The sequence below is a fragment of the Trichosurus vulpecula genome, chromosome 2, assembly GCF_011100635.1.
Source record: "Trichosurus vulpecula isolate mTriVul1 chromosome 2, mTriVul1.pri, whole genome shotgun sequence".
Taxonomy (NCBI): domain Eukaryota; kingdom Metazoa; phylum Chordata; class Mammalia; order Diprotodontia; family Phalangeridae; genus Trichosurus; species Trichosurus vulpecula.
Window position 1 is genome coordinate 338,147,102 of NC_050574.1, and position 12,215 is coordinate 338,159,316.

At 39.2% G+C, this 12,215-nt stretch overlaps 1 protein-coding gene across 3 annotated transcripts in view; it reads left to right on the plus strand.

Moving 5' to 3' along the window:
• GPR156 (G protein-coupled receptor 156) overlaps positions 1–12,215 on the plus strand; it is a 127,446-nt gene that overhangs the window by 84,258 nt on the left and 30,973 nt on the right. For all 3 annotated transcript variants that reach the window (XM_036744410.1, XM_036744411.1, XM_036744412.1), the window contains 3 exons: positions 6,288–6,398; positions 7,394–7,519; positions 7,932–8,027. In XM_036744410.1, coding sequence (XP_036600305.1) covers positions 6,288–6,398; positions 7,394–7,519; positions 7,932–8,027 — 333 coding nt within the window. The remainder of the gene's footprint in view (positions 1–6,287; positions 6,399–7,393; positions 7,520–7,931; positions 8,028–12,215) is intronic.

The window sequence follows — 12,215 nt, forward strand, 5'->3', positions numbered from 1 at the left end:
CTATCAAGATCACAAATGTAGCTATATGAAGACAAGTTTCTATTTATTTTTAAAAAAATGAAAGAAGAATAGAGCAGTTGATGAGATAGTCCCTGCACATGGATAGGCTGAGCTAATGTGATTAAAAGTTTATATTTCCAAAATAAATTTATAGATTTAATGCAAGACCAATCCAAATACCAATAATTTATTTTATAAAATAGAATAAAAAATTTCTACGGAGAACAAAAGAACAAAAATGTTTAGGGTAACTTAAGAGGCAAAAAATAATTAAATGAAATTTGACCTGTTAGGTTTTAATAAATAGTATAAAGTAGTAAATATCAAAACTATCTGGTACTGGGAAATTTTTTAAAAGGTAACATGAGCAAAATCAGGATAAAATGTATATTAGAGATTCATATTTGATAAACCTCCCCCAAAATAAAAAACTTTAGAAATAGATATGCTTATTAAAAAAAAACTTGGAAGAAAATTAGATGTCAGTACAGGGAAAACCAAAGTGTGTATGTCATACTATCTGTTACAGTAAATTGTAATCAGATTAATAATAAAAAATATTTTTAAAGATCATAAGAGAAAGGAATCATGTATTGAAAAGATATTTTTAAGCTATCAAACTAATGAAATTATTTAAAAAATAGATTTGATTATATAAAAATAAAGGAATTTTACATTAAAAAAAAAGCAATATGGCCAAGTCCCAAATGTGATTTCTCATCTAGTACAATGGATCCCTCATGGCCTAAGGGCCCAGATAAATAATTCCTTTAATAACAACATCCAATAATTTGGGCATCCAGGGTCACAGATGGCAGTTTTATGACTTAACAGCTCTCCCCCAGCCCCTCATCCCTGAAGCAAAGCTGGGGACCCAATCAAACAGCAACAAAGGGCCAGCATGGGCTTCCCACTGCTGCTGGCCTGCCCACCCATCAGGATAGTATTGTGTGCTGTTTCCAACACATCTAGCTGGCTGGGATCTGCCCATTCACCCTGCAGCTGCTTTCTGCCCATGTGCTCGATGCCCCTTTGATTGACTGAGGCCCACCTGCAGCTATCTGGAGCCATGACTGCCATCTCGAAGACTAGAACTAGATTTCCTTTCCACTGTCTTGCTGCAGGTACTATTGGAGTAGTCTGGTGGTCATTATGAATGTCACTGCCTTGGGCCTCCCAGTGCTATTCATGCCAGGGCCTACTACTTTCCCATCATGGTGATGCTGCCAGGCTATGTCACTACTATTGGAGTTACTACGCAATAGGCCACCACTGCTTTCTCCATTCTTTTTACAAAGGTCTACTCAAATCTCCCAACTTTCACGAGCATCCTTGCCCTCAACAGAACAAAAGATAAAAAAATCTGATTAGAAGAAAATTCTTTACGGTAAATATTACTGACATATGTGTGTTCATGTGCACGTATGTGTGTATACACATATTGGAGAAGGAAATTGGCAAACCACTCCAGTATCTGTGCCAAGAAAACGTCAAATGGAGTCACAAAAAGTCAGACATAACTGAGAAATGACTAAACAACCACAAATATATACATATGAACATATACATATATATATTCTACAAACTATAAGGACATTTTTAAAATTTTTAAGGTTAGTAACCATTCCCCAGTGGATTAATTAACAAAATACGTACTCAACAATTGAAGAGAATAATTCCAAATCGCTCATAACCACTTGAAAAGTTGTTCAAAATCTCTGGTAATTGGAAAAATATAAAACTACCTTGAAATGCCTCCTTCTCACTATCTAATTGGCAAAGAGAGTTTCAAATGACATAATTCAGAGTTGCTGGGGCTGCAGGGAAACAAGCGTAACATCACTCTGTAAATTAATATAATCTTTTCCTAGCACAACCTAACAGTGGTGTGAGAGTTCTAGACTGGATCAAGCCTTTTGACTTAATGGTCTCATTAACAGGACTAAACACTAAGGATATTTCAAAAAAGAGAGAGACTCTATTCATATGAAAAGACTCATTGCTGCTTTATTTTCAATAGACCCAAAACTGGGGATAAGCCAATAATTAGGGAATAACTGAACAAATTTTGGTACATTCATGTTATAAAATATTATTAGGCTATAAAATGGCAAATATGAAGTATATAATTAAATATGGGAAGATTTTTACAAAACAATATGGAGCAAAGAAAGCCAAACTAGAACAATGTATACATTTGCTGTAACTGTTAGGGAGGAAGACAACAACCCAGCCACAAGCTGAAAAGTGATGAGAAGGGGGGACGGGGGAAAAATGCTGTTTAGCTATTATTATTTCAAAGTTTATATATGTACATTTATAATTTACTAGAATGTAAATATTTTTACAGTATCACATCTTTAGGGCCAGAAGGGACAGTAGAGGTCATCTAGGACAATCTTCTCATTTTATAGATTACAGGCCCAAAGAGAAAGTTGAAGATACTTGCCCAAGATCAGATCATGGGAACTCTAAGTGGCAGAGCCAAAATTCAGACTCTGGTACTTTAATGCCAGATCAAGTGTTCTCTCTGCTGTATCCGTCTGTAATTTATAGGCGCTAAATTTAGAATTTAATATTTTATTTGCTTTTGTTGTTTTGTTTTATTGAAGGGGCTAATTTAGAAGCACAATGGAATAGAGTGCTGGACCTGGAGTCAGGAAGATCTGAATTCAAATCTAGCCTCAGACACTCACTAACCATATGACCCTGGGCAAGTCTTTTATCCTCTGTCTGACTCAGATTCCCTATCTTTAAAATAAGAATAATAACAGCACCTGTCTTCCAGGGTGGTTATAAGGATAAAATGGGATGGTAATTATAAAGCACTTTGCAATCCTTTGAGCTCTCTTTAAATGTTAGCTCTTATTGTCATCATCATCATCATTACTGGTTATCATTATCATTTCCTCTACTGGTATCTTACTCCCAAAGTCAGATGTAGCATAAGCCGCCAAGCCTTTGTTCCAAGTACCAACACTTAAGAGGGTACACTTCCTACCTGAGGGATGTGTTTCCTGGCACTCCTCAGAGAGCACCAAACCAAACTGGCTGTGCCTTCTTCCAGCCTCAGCTCCTACCCCTAGGCTGCCAGCTGCCCAGATGCTATAGCTCTCACTGCTCTGCTCTTTGGATTTTAACCCACTTTCTGTCCTGGAGACCTGTGCGTAGTGGGACACTTGGAATCAGCACGGGATCTGTTCCTTTAACGCCCTGACCCAAGAGTAAATTCAGCCCTAGGCTTTTCCATTCCCCATCCTTCTCTGCCCTTCTTTTCTATTGTGCCCTCGGCCTATTTCCTACATTGTGCACAAGCTCCCTTTCCTCCTAGATCTTTTCCTCTTAATATTCCTTGCATCTTAAATAGTGCCACTAAACCCTAGCTTTCCTCAGAAGACACCAGTCTTTGTTGTCACCATTTCCAAGACTGACTTCTTCTCTTTCTGTCATACCACCCGCCATCACTTCCCATGTAAAAGGCTTAGGCACAAGCACACCTCAAGATAATTACAAAACTCTTTTTATAATCATCCTGATTTGGATTTCCCACCTTGAATCCCATTGGCCAGCATTCCAGGGTTCACTAAACCCCACCCCCAATTACATCTTCTCATTTCCACATTTCAATTCCACGCCCCCCCTTTTTCATCTTCATATACTTTATTCTTTTTTTTTTGAGGTGGGAAGGCAGGGCAATTGGGGTTAAGTGACTTGCCCAAGGTGACACAGCTAGTAAGTGTGTCAAGTGTCTGAGGACAGATTTTGAACTCAGGTCCTCCTGACTCCAGGGCTGGTGTTCTACTCACTGCGCCACCTAGCAGCCCCCCACTTTATTCTTTAAAAGGAAATGCCAAGCCAAAAAAAAAAGACTTTTAGTCTCTTTTGTCTGCTTCAGATAGCATGAGAAAAGTATTTTCTCAATGACTGAGAGAATTGACAAAAGCTGTGAGTTTGAAGATTATTTATGACAAAAAGTCCCATTATCTAAGACTGTGTCTGGGTCTATGGACCTCATACACCTGGCCTGGCAGTTCTTTTGATTTAGAGGAAAAAGGCCCTCTCAGAACAAAGAAAAGTAGTAGATATGCTGATTATCAGGTGGCCAACATCCCCCACTGCCCCCTAGAAGCAGTTTATCAGTTTGATTTCTTAGATTTCATATAATTTCTGTGGAAACAAAATTCAATCATCCCTTACAGAATGTACCTGGCTCACAGTCTGTTTCACTATCTCAGCCTCCCACCCCTTTAAAATATCCTGGTCTCTCCATTCCTTGACCTCCTCAACTCCCACAACCCCTTTCTTCGGTCTACCTGAACAATCCAGGAATAGTCATACTGTATTCCTTTCATAGGGGAAACTGGAAGGGACCTCAGAGTTGGCCATCGAGTCCAATTCTCTCATTTTAAAAGGTGAAACTGAGGCCAAGAGAGATTAATTGAATTGCCCAGGGTTACACAGCTAATAAGGATTCAAACTCAGACCTTCCTAAGTATAGAGTTTTATTTACTGTACCACCCCTCTGCTTCACTTCGCTCCTCACAGGGTACTATCCAATAAATGAATTTGTCCCAGGTATTGGAATTCCTAATTAAGGCTCTGCCTACTATGCATTTGGAGGTGGAGGTGACCTCTTAAAGACTGCCAGCAGTCCCAAAATTCTGGCAGGTGCTCTTGAGTTGTAAAGGCTGCAAGTACAGGCACCAGTGACTTATAGTACACCTCCTCTCTGGACCAGCCTAACTCATTGTGGAGATCACCTCCCACCCTAAGGGTACTTGCAACCGGATCATCAATTTTTTTTTCACCAGACACCATAATTCATGAAACTGCAAGGAATTAGGGGTTGCATTCATTGGTAGAGGGAGTATCCATACCACTAAGATCACATATCCTTGAAATATTGAAGTAATCTTATTATTAATTAATATTAATGAAATCTCCTGACTCCAGGCATTTTCAGAGTTGAGGGAGCTAATGATATTTAGTCTGGTGAAGAAAAGACATAGTGGGATATGATAACGTTCTTCAATTATTTAATGTACTGTCACCTGGAAGCAAGATTGTATATATTCTTCTTAGCCTCAACGAGAGCAGTGAGTTGGAAGTTCCAATCAATGCATCAAGGAAGCAGATTTCAGGTTGAGGGAAGAAAGAAGAAAGGATGAAAGGAAAAGAAGGGACAAAGGGAGGGAGGGAGGAAAAGAGGAAGGAAGGGAAGGAGAAAGGAAGGAAAGGAAGAGGGAAGAGAGGGAGGGAAAGAAAGGAAGGATGGAAGGAAGGGAAGGAAGAAAGGAAGGAAAGAAGAGAAGGAAGAAAGGAAGGAAAGAAGAGAAGGAAGAAAGGAAGGAAAGAAGGAAGGGAGAGAGGGAGCAAGGAAGGAAGGAAAGGAAGTAGGGAAGAAGGGAGGAAGGAAAGAAAGAAGGAAATAAACATTTTAATGATCACTTCTGTTCCTCACAATAACCCTGGGAGGTAGGTGCTATTACTATGGGGATAATTTTCCAATAAACAGAAGTTAAATGATTTGCCCAATGCATAGCTAGTAAGTATCTGAGACTGGATTTGAGCTCAAGTCTTCCCAGTGCTTCCTAGCCACTGTACTCCTGTCTCTAACTGTAAGCTTTTGCTTTCCTCAGCATGAAGAACTCTGGGTTTAGAAACTCCCTTTACTGACTGTGGATCAGTAATTTCCCTGTAACTTGCCATCTTAGATCATTGCCTAGGAGTCCTGAAAGGTTAAGTAGCTATGTTCACACAGCGAACCCATGCCAGAGGCAGGATGTGAACCCAGGTATCCCCAGCTCCAAAACTGGCCTTTTCCTCTCTATACTATGCAGTATCTCTCCAAAACACTAAGACTATCCAAAATTATAATGGACTTCTAACAAGCAATAGTTAGTTGTTCATGACTGGATGTGTTCAAGTGGCTGGATAAAAATACAAAGAAAAAAAGAATTATAATAAGTGATGCTTGAGTGAAGAAAGCAGAATTAGATGCTTGATGTGATCATATTTTTTTAAAAAAAGGAACAACAAATGTTTTTCAGTATAGAGGTAAAAAATCAGCCAAAAAAGGAATGCAGCCACAATTAAAGTAATTATTTCATTAAACTGTGTATATATGTAACTTTCAATTTCAATTTATTTAAGACTTTATTCTTTATTTTGTTTGTGTATTGGACTTTTAGTAGCTATGGAGCTTGTTATAAAATTTATAATACATAAGAAAGCTCTTCTGACTCATTCCTCCCCCCACCCCCACCCTGTTCCCCTTCTGCTTACAGGTCAGACTGTCCCTACTATGTGTCGGGAGTTCCTTAATGTTTGGCCCCATACTAGGGAAGAGCTGGAGACTGTACAAGGTTTTTACCCAGCGGGTCCCAGACAAGAGAGTGGTGAGTCACTGCTGAATTCATTCTGCTTTGTTGCAGAGGAAATTGCTTTTCCGTCTCTGTTGATGAGAAGAAGATGGAGAAGCCTTCATATTAGATCATGGCACCTGTCCTGTTATCAAAATAAAGAGGACTTTCCAGAGGCAACATACTGGTCACTGTGCAGCCATGGGCTGGGTGGCTTTGTTTCAGAGGGCACGTAGTGGTGGATTCCATGACTCACTAGCAATAATCTGTGATGTATCTGCTACCTAAACCCTAGAACTGCTGTGGAGGAGGGTGGCAGTGTGATGCAATGCAAAGAATATTGGAGGTAGATGACTTGGATTCAGATTTGGACTCTTCCAATCCCTCCTTGTTTGACTTTTGATAGGTCATGTCACCTTAATGAGCCTGTTTCTTCAATTGTGAAATCAAAGAGTTGGCCTAATCACCCTTCAAGGTCCCTTCCAGTTTGAAATCTATGTTCCTGTCTGTTGCTCAGTGCCTGGCACAAGTGTCAGATTCAAAGAGAGGATTATCATAGTGGTAGTTAGGAAACCAAGCAGTCCCCCATACAGGGTTTTATGCCTGGGCATATTCTGTGTAGTACCTCAGTGATCTCTGGTTATATCTCCCAGCCTTATCCCAGTTGGATTGAGAGCACAGGCCCAATCCCAATATACATTTTTTTCCCTTTTAAAAAACTGTCATAGGATTATAAATTTAGAGCTGGAAAGGACCTCAGAGACCATCAAGTTCAACCTTCTTCCCATTTGCCAAATGTGGAAACGAGGCAGAGAAATTAGGTGACTCTGATTATAGAGCCAGTGAGGGAAGGGGAGATATTTGATGATGATGCCACCAAAAAAATTACTGTGAATCTTTTGCATCTATTTTCAGCATTATTTGCCAGATGGGAAGCTTCTCCCAAGGAGATGCTTATACAAAGGGCTTGTGCAGATCTGGCTCATGGTGTATATATAACCTATAAGGACCTTGGGCTTAATATGTTGCAGATTATTAAAGACCTACAGCTGCTTGGGCTGGTAGCAGTGCTGGTGATGGTTGACGTTATCCTGCTTGTGACATGGGTATCATCTGATCCTATCCAGTGCCTTCAGATTCTTCGTTTTACAGTGAGGGTAAGGAACCAGATTCCCTGGGAAACCTCTTCTCTGAACTGAACTGGGTTGGGTAAAAACTATTCTTCAGCCAGCATCCCCTAGGCATTAACATTAGTCACAAGAAAGTCTTATAGTGCAAAGGAACAAAGTAGAAAGAAAGGAAGAAAGAGAAAGGGTACTACTAGGAAGACTTCAAGACAAACAAAATGGGTGCCAATTGTTTTCATCATATCCATTACTATGGCAGCTCTTTGAACCTTGCCACTATATTCTTACGTGCTCTTTGTGAAACAGGCCTCCAAGACATTGGAAATAAAGGCATATGAGGGTTAACAATGAAAGAAAAAGGGAATGAGCATGTATTAAGTGCTTACCATGTGTCAAGCATTGTCCGAGAATTAGGAGCACTGACTCTTTGTGTCTCTCTCAGATGACAGAGAGAGACATCACCTGTTCCGTGACCAAGATGTACTTCTGTGCCTCCCTTTACTCCGATCTCTGGATTACTCTCATTTTGGGATATAAGGTTGGTAACTATTACTCTGTGGAATACAGAACAGCTGTCAGACACTATGAATCATTTTAGGCAGCATTCCGTACATTTCAAGTTAAACATCGCAGTTCACTCTGTGGGGCTATTCTATCCTACACGAGTGAAATCTATTTTTTTAGTAAGACATTCACTATAGTTAATGCCTCCAGCCTTTCCTGAGGGAATTGCTAAGATTTGGAACTTTTGGTTTAGCAGAGTGTGTATGTGTGTGTCTATCTGTGTATGTATGTGTACAGACATATGTTTGTGTTTACAATATATTTAAGTGTTTTGTGTGTATGTATCTTTATATATCCTTAAAGCGTAACACTACCATTTTAAAGGTCAAGGAATAAAGTTGTTACTTCTGATATTGCCACTATTTCTGTATGTAAATATATTAATATGCAAAGTGTATGTGATTTTGTCAGTATGGGAAACACCTAGTATGTGAAGTCCACAAAAACTGAAACCAATCGCCAACTTAGTATACTGACATAGCCAAGGGAGTTACTTGAGGCTCAGAGAGGTTAAAGATTTAATTAGCAAAATCTGGGGCAGGATTTGAACCCATCTTTCTGACTCTAAATCCACCATTCAATTTATCATGCCATAATGTCTCTATTATTTTAAATGATAATTAACAATAAAAATAATAACTGATATTTAGGCATGTCTTATTACAAAAAGTCATCACATCTGATTCTTGTAATGGTTCTATAGGGTAGGCAGGACAGGGGTTCACAGAATCATAGACTCAGAGCCGGGAAGGGACCTCTGACACAATCTAGTCCAACCGCTACACTTTACAACTGGGGCGACCGAGCACGGGAGAGAGAGTTAGTGTGACTTGTCCAAGATCACACAGGTAATAAAGTGGCAGAGCTAAAATTGGAACCCTGCTTCTTTGATTCCAAATCCACTGGGTTTTTGTTGCCATTTTATGGATGACTCACTAAGGTTCACAGTGTGGGAGTAGCAGCATCCATGTCCCTGACCAGGATTACTCTTTTGAAACACCAAACAGTCTAGGTTTTATTGTGACACCTCACCCAAGGGTCATGGCTTGGAGGTTTGCACATCAGTAAAATGCTGCTGTTACAAGGCTTTGGAGAAGGAGCCCCAGGTTTCTTGCCACCCTCACCTCATTAATCCTTATATCCATTTTGCAAAGAGAAATGATTTATCCAAGGTCATATCAACTCTACCCCAAAGCATCTTGTCCCATAGTGTTTTTTAAGTAATATTAACCTATATGACTGAATATAGGAAATAACTTTTTAAAATCATTGGTTGAAAGGCCGTAGTCAAATACTTAGAATAGTTGAGATTGACATTGTTACATGGTATTTTTTTAAAAAAAAGAAGAATCCTCATCAAGGCTGTGTGTGCTGTTGTTCCCATATTTTGGGTCACTGGATTTGGAATCAGAGAAACTAGGTTCAAATCCTGATTTTTTTTTATTTCACTACACTTTCCTCTCTGAGGCAGCTTGGTGGAGTAGAAGATAGAACACTCATTGGTCCTAGAGTCCTAGAAGAACTGAGTTCAAAGATGGCCTTAGACACATACCAACTGTGTGAAACTGGGCAAGTCATTTGACTTCTGCCTCATTTTACTTAACTGTAAAAAAGAGTAGGGGCAGCTAGGTGGCACAGTGGATAGAGCCCTTGGCCTGGAGTCAGGAAGACTCATCTTCGTGAGTTCAAATCTGGCCTCAGACACTTACTAAATGTGTGACCCTGGGCAAGTCGCTTAACCCTGTTTGCCTCAGTTTCTTCACCTGTAAAATGAGCTGGAGAAGGAAATGGCAAACCACTCCAGTATCTTTGCCAAGAAAATCCCAAATGTGGTCATGAAGAGTCAGACACAAGCAAACAAAAACAACCTTCCAGGGTTGTTGTGTGGATCAAATGAAGTAACATTTGTAAAGTACTTAGCAAAATGCCCAGCACATAGTAGGCGTTTTATAAATGTTTGTTTGTTTCATTCTTTTGTATAAATCCCTTTCCTGTCTGCCTTATATGATTGTTATAAGAAGCAAATGTGATAATGTTTTGTAATGAGAGGTGCTGTGTAGCCATAAATGTCAGCTATTATTAGTACAAGGAAAAAAAAAGAAGTGAATAGAGTGTTTGACTCAGGCAGAAGGACTTTTGACAATTTTTGCTGTACTTACAACTACCTTTTGCCATCAGTATCACTTTTTAAAATTTTTAATATTTTATTATTTAATATTTTGGTTTTCAACATTGATTTGCACAAGATTTTAAGTTACAAATTTTCTCCCCATTTCTACCCTCCCCCCCACTCCAAGATGGCATATATTCTGATTGCCCCATTCCCCAGTCAGCCCTCCCTTCTGTCACCCCACTCCTACCTCCATCCCCTTTCCCCTTACTTTCTTGTAGGGCAGGATAGATTTCTATGCCCCATTCCCTATATATCTTATTTCCCAGTTGCATGCAAAAACAACTTCCACCCTCCCTAAGAAGGCAAGCAATTCAACATAGGCCACATGGGCATCATTATGCAAAATACTTCCACAATAATCATGTTGTGAAAGACTAACTATATTCCCTCCATCCTATCCTGTGCCCCTTTATTCAATTTTCTCCCTTGATCCTGTCCCTTTTCAAAAATATTTGCTTTTGATTACCTCTTCCCCCTATCTGCCCTCCCTTCTATCATCCCCCCTTTTTTATCTCCTTCCCCCTACTTTCCTGTGGGACAAGATCCCCAACTGAGTGTGTATGTTATTCCCTCCTCAAGTCAAATCTGATGAGAGCAAAATTCATTCATTCCCCCTCACCTGCCCCTTCTTCCCTTCCAACAGAACTGCTTTTTCTTGCCACTTTTATGTGAGATAATTTACCCCATTCTATCTCTCCCTTTCTCCCTCTCTCAATATATTCCTCTTTCATCCCTTAATTTTATTCAATTTTTTTTAGATATCATCCCTTCGTATTCAACTCACCCTGTGCACTCTGTCTATATGTGTGTGTGTGTGTGTGTGTGTGTGTCTGTATGTGTGTGTGTATATATATATATATATTCCCTTCAACTACCCTAATACTAAGAAAGGTCTCATGAATTACACACATTATCTTTCCATGTAGGAATGTAAACAAAACAGTTCAACTTTAGTAAGTCCCTTGTGATTTCTCTTTCTTGTTTACCTTTTCATGCTTCTCTTGATTCTTGTATTTGAAAGTCAAATTTTCTATTCAGCTCTGGTCTTTTCACTGAGAAAGCTTGAAAGTCCTCTATTTTATTGAAAATCCATATTTTGCCTTGGAGCATTATACTCAGTTTTGCTGGGTAGGTGATTCTTGGTTTTAATCCCAGCTCCTTTGACCTCTGGAATATCATATTTCAAGCCCTTGGATCCCTTAATGTAGAAGCTGCTAGATCTTGTGCTATCCTGATTGTGTTTCCACAATATTCAAATTGTTTCTTTCTGGCTCCTTGACCTGGGAACTCTGGAATTTGGCAACAATATTCCTAGGAGTTTTCTTTTTGGGATCTTTTTCAAGAGGAGATTGGTGGATTCTTTCAATTTCTATTTTACCCTCTGGTTCTAGAATCTCAGGGCAGTTTCCCTTGATAATTTCTTGAAAGATGGTGTCTAGGCTCTTTTTTTGATCATGGCTTTCAGGTAGTCCAATAATTTTTAAATTATCTCTCCTGGATCTATTGTCCAGGTTAGTGACTTTTCCAGTGAGATATTTTACATTGTCTTGCATTTTTCATTCCTTTGGTTCTGTTTTACAATATCTTGATTTCTCATCAAGTTACTAGCTTTCACTTGCTCCAATCTCATTTTTAAGGTAATATTTTCTTCAGTGGTCTTTTGGACCTTCTTTTCCATTTGGCTAGTTCTGCCTTTCAAGGCATTCTTCTTCTGATTGGCTTTTTGGAGTTCTTTTGACATTTGGGTTAGTCTAATTTTTAAGGTGTTATTTTCTTCAGTATTTTTTGGGTCTCCCTTAGTAAGTTGTTGACTTGTTTTTCATGATTTTCTTGCATCACTGTCATTTCTCTTCCCAATTTTTCCTCTACTTCTCTTACTTGCTTTTCCAAATCCTTTTTAAGCTCTTCCATGGCCTGACATCAATTCATATTTTTCTTGGAGGCTTTTGATGTAGGATCTTTGACTTTGTTGACTTCTTCTGGCTGTAT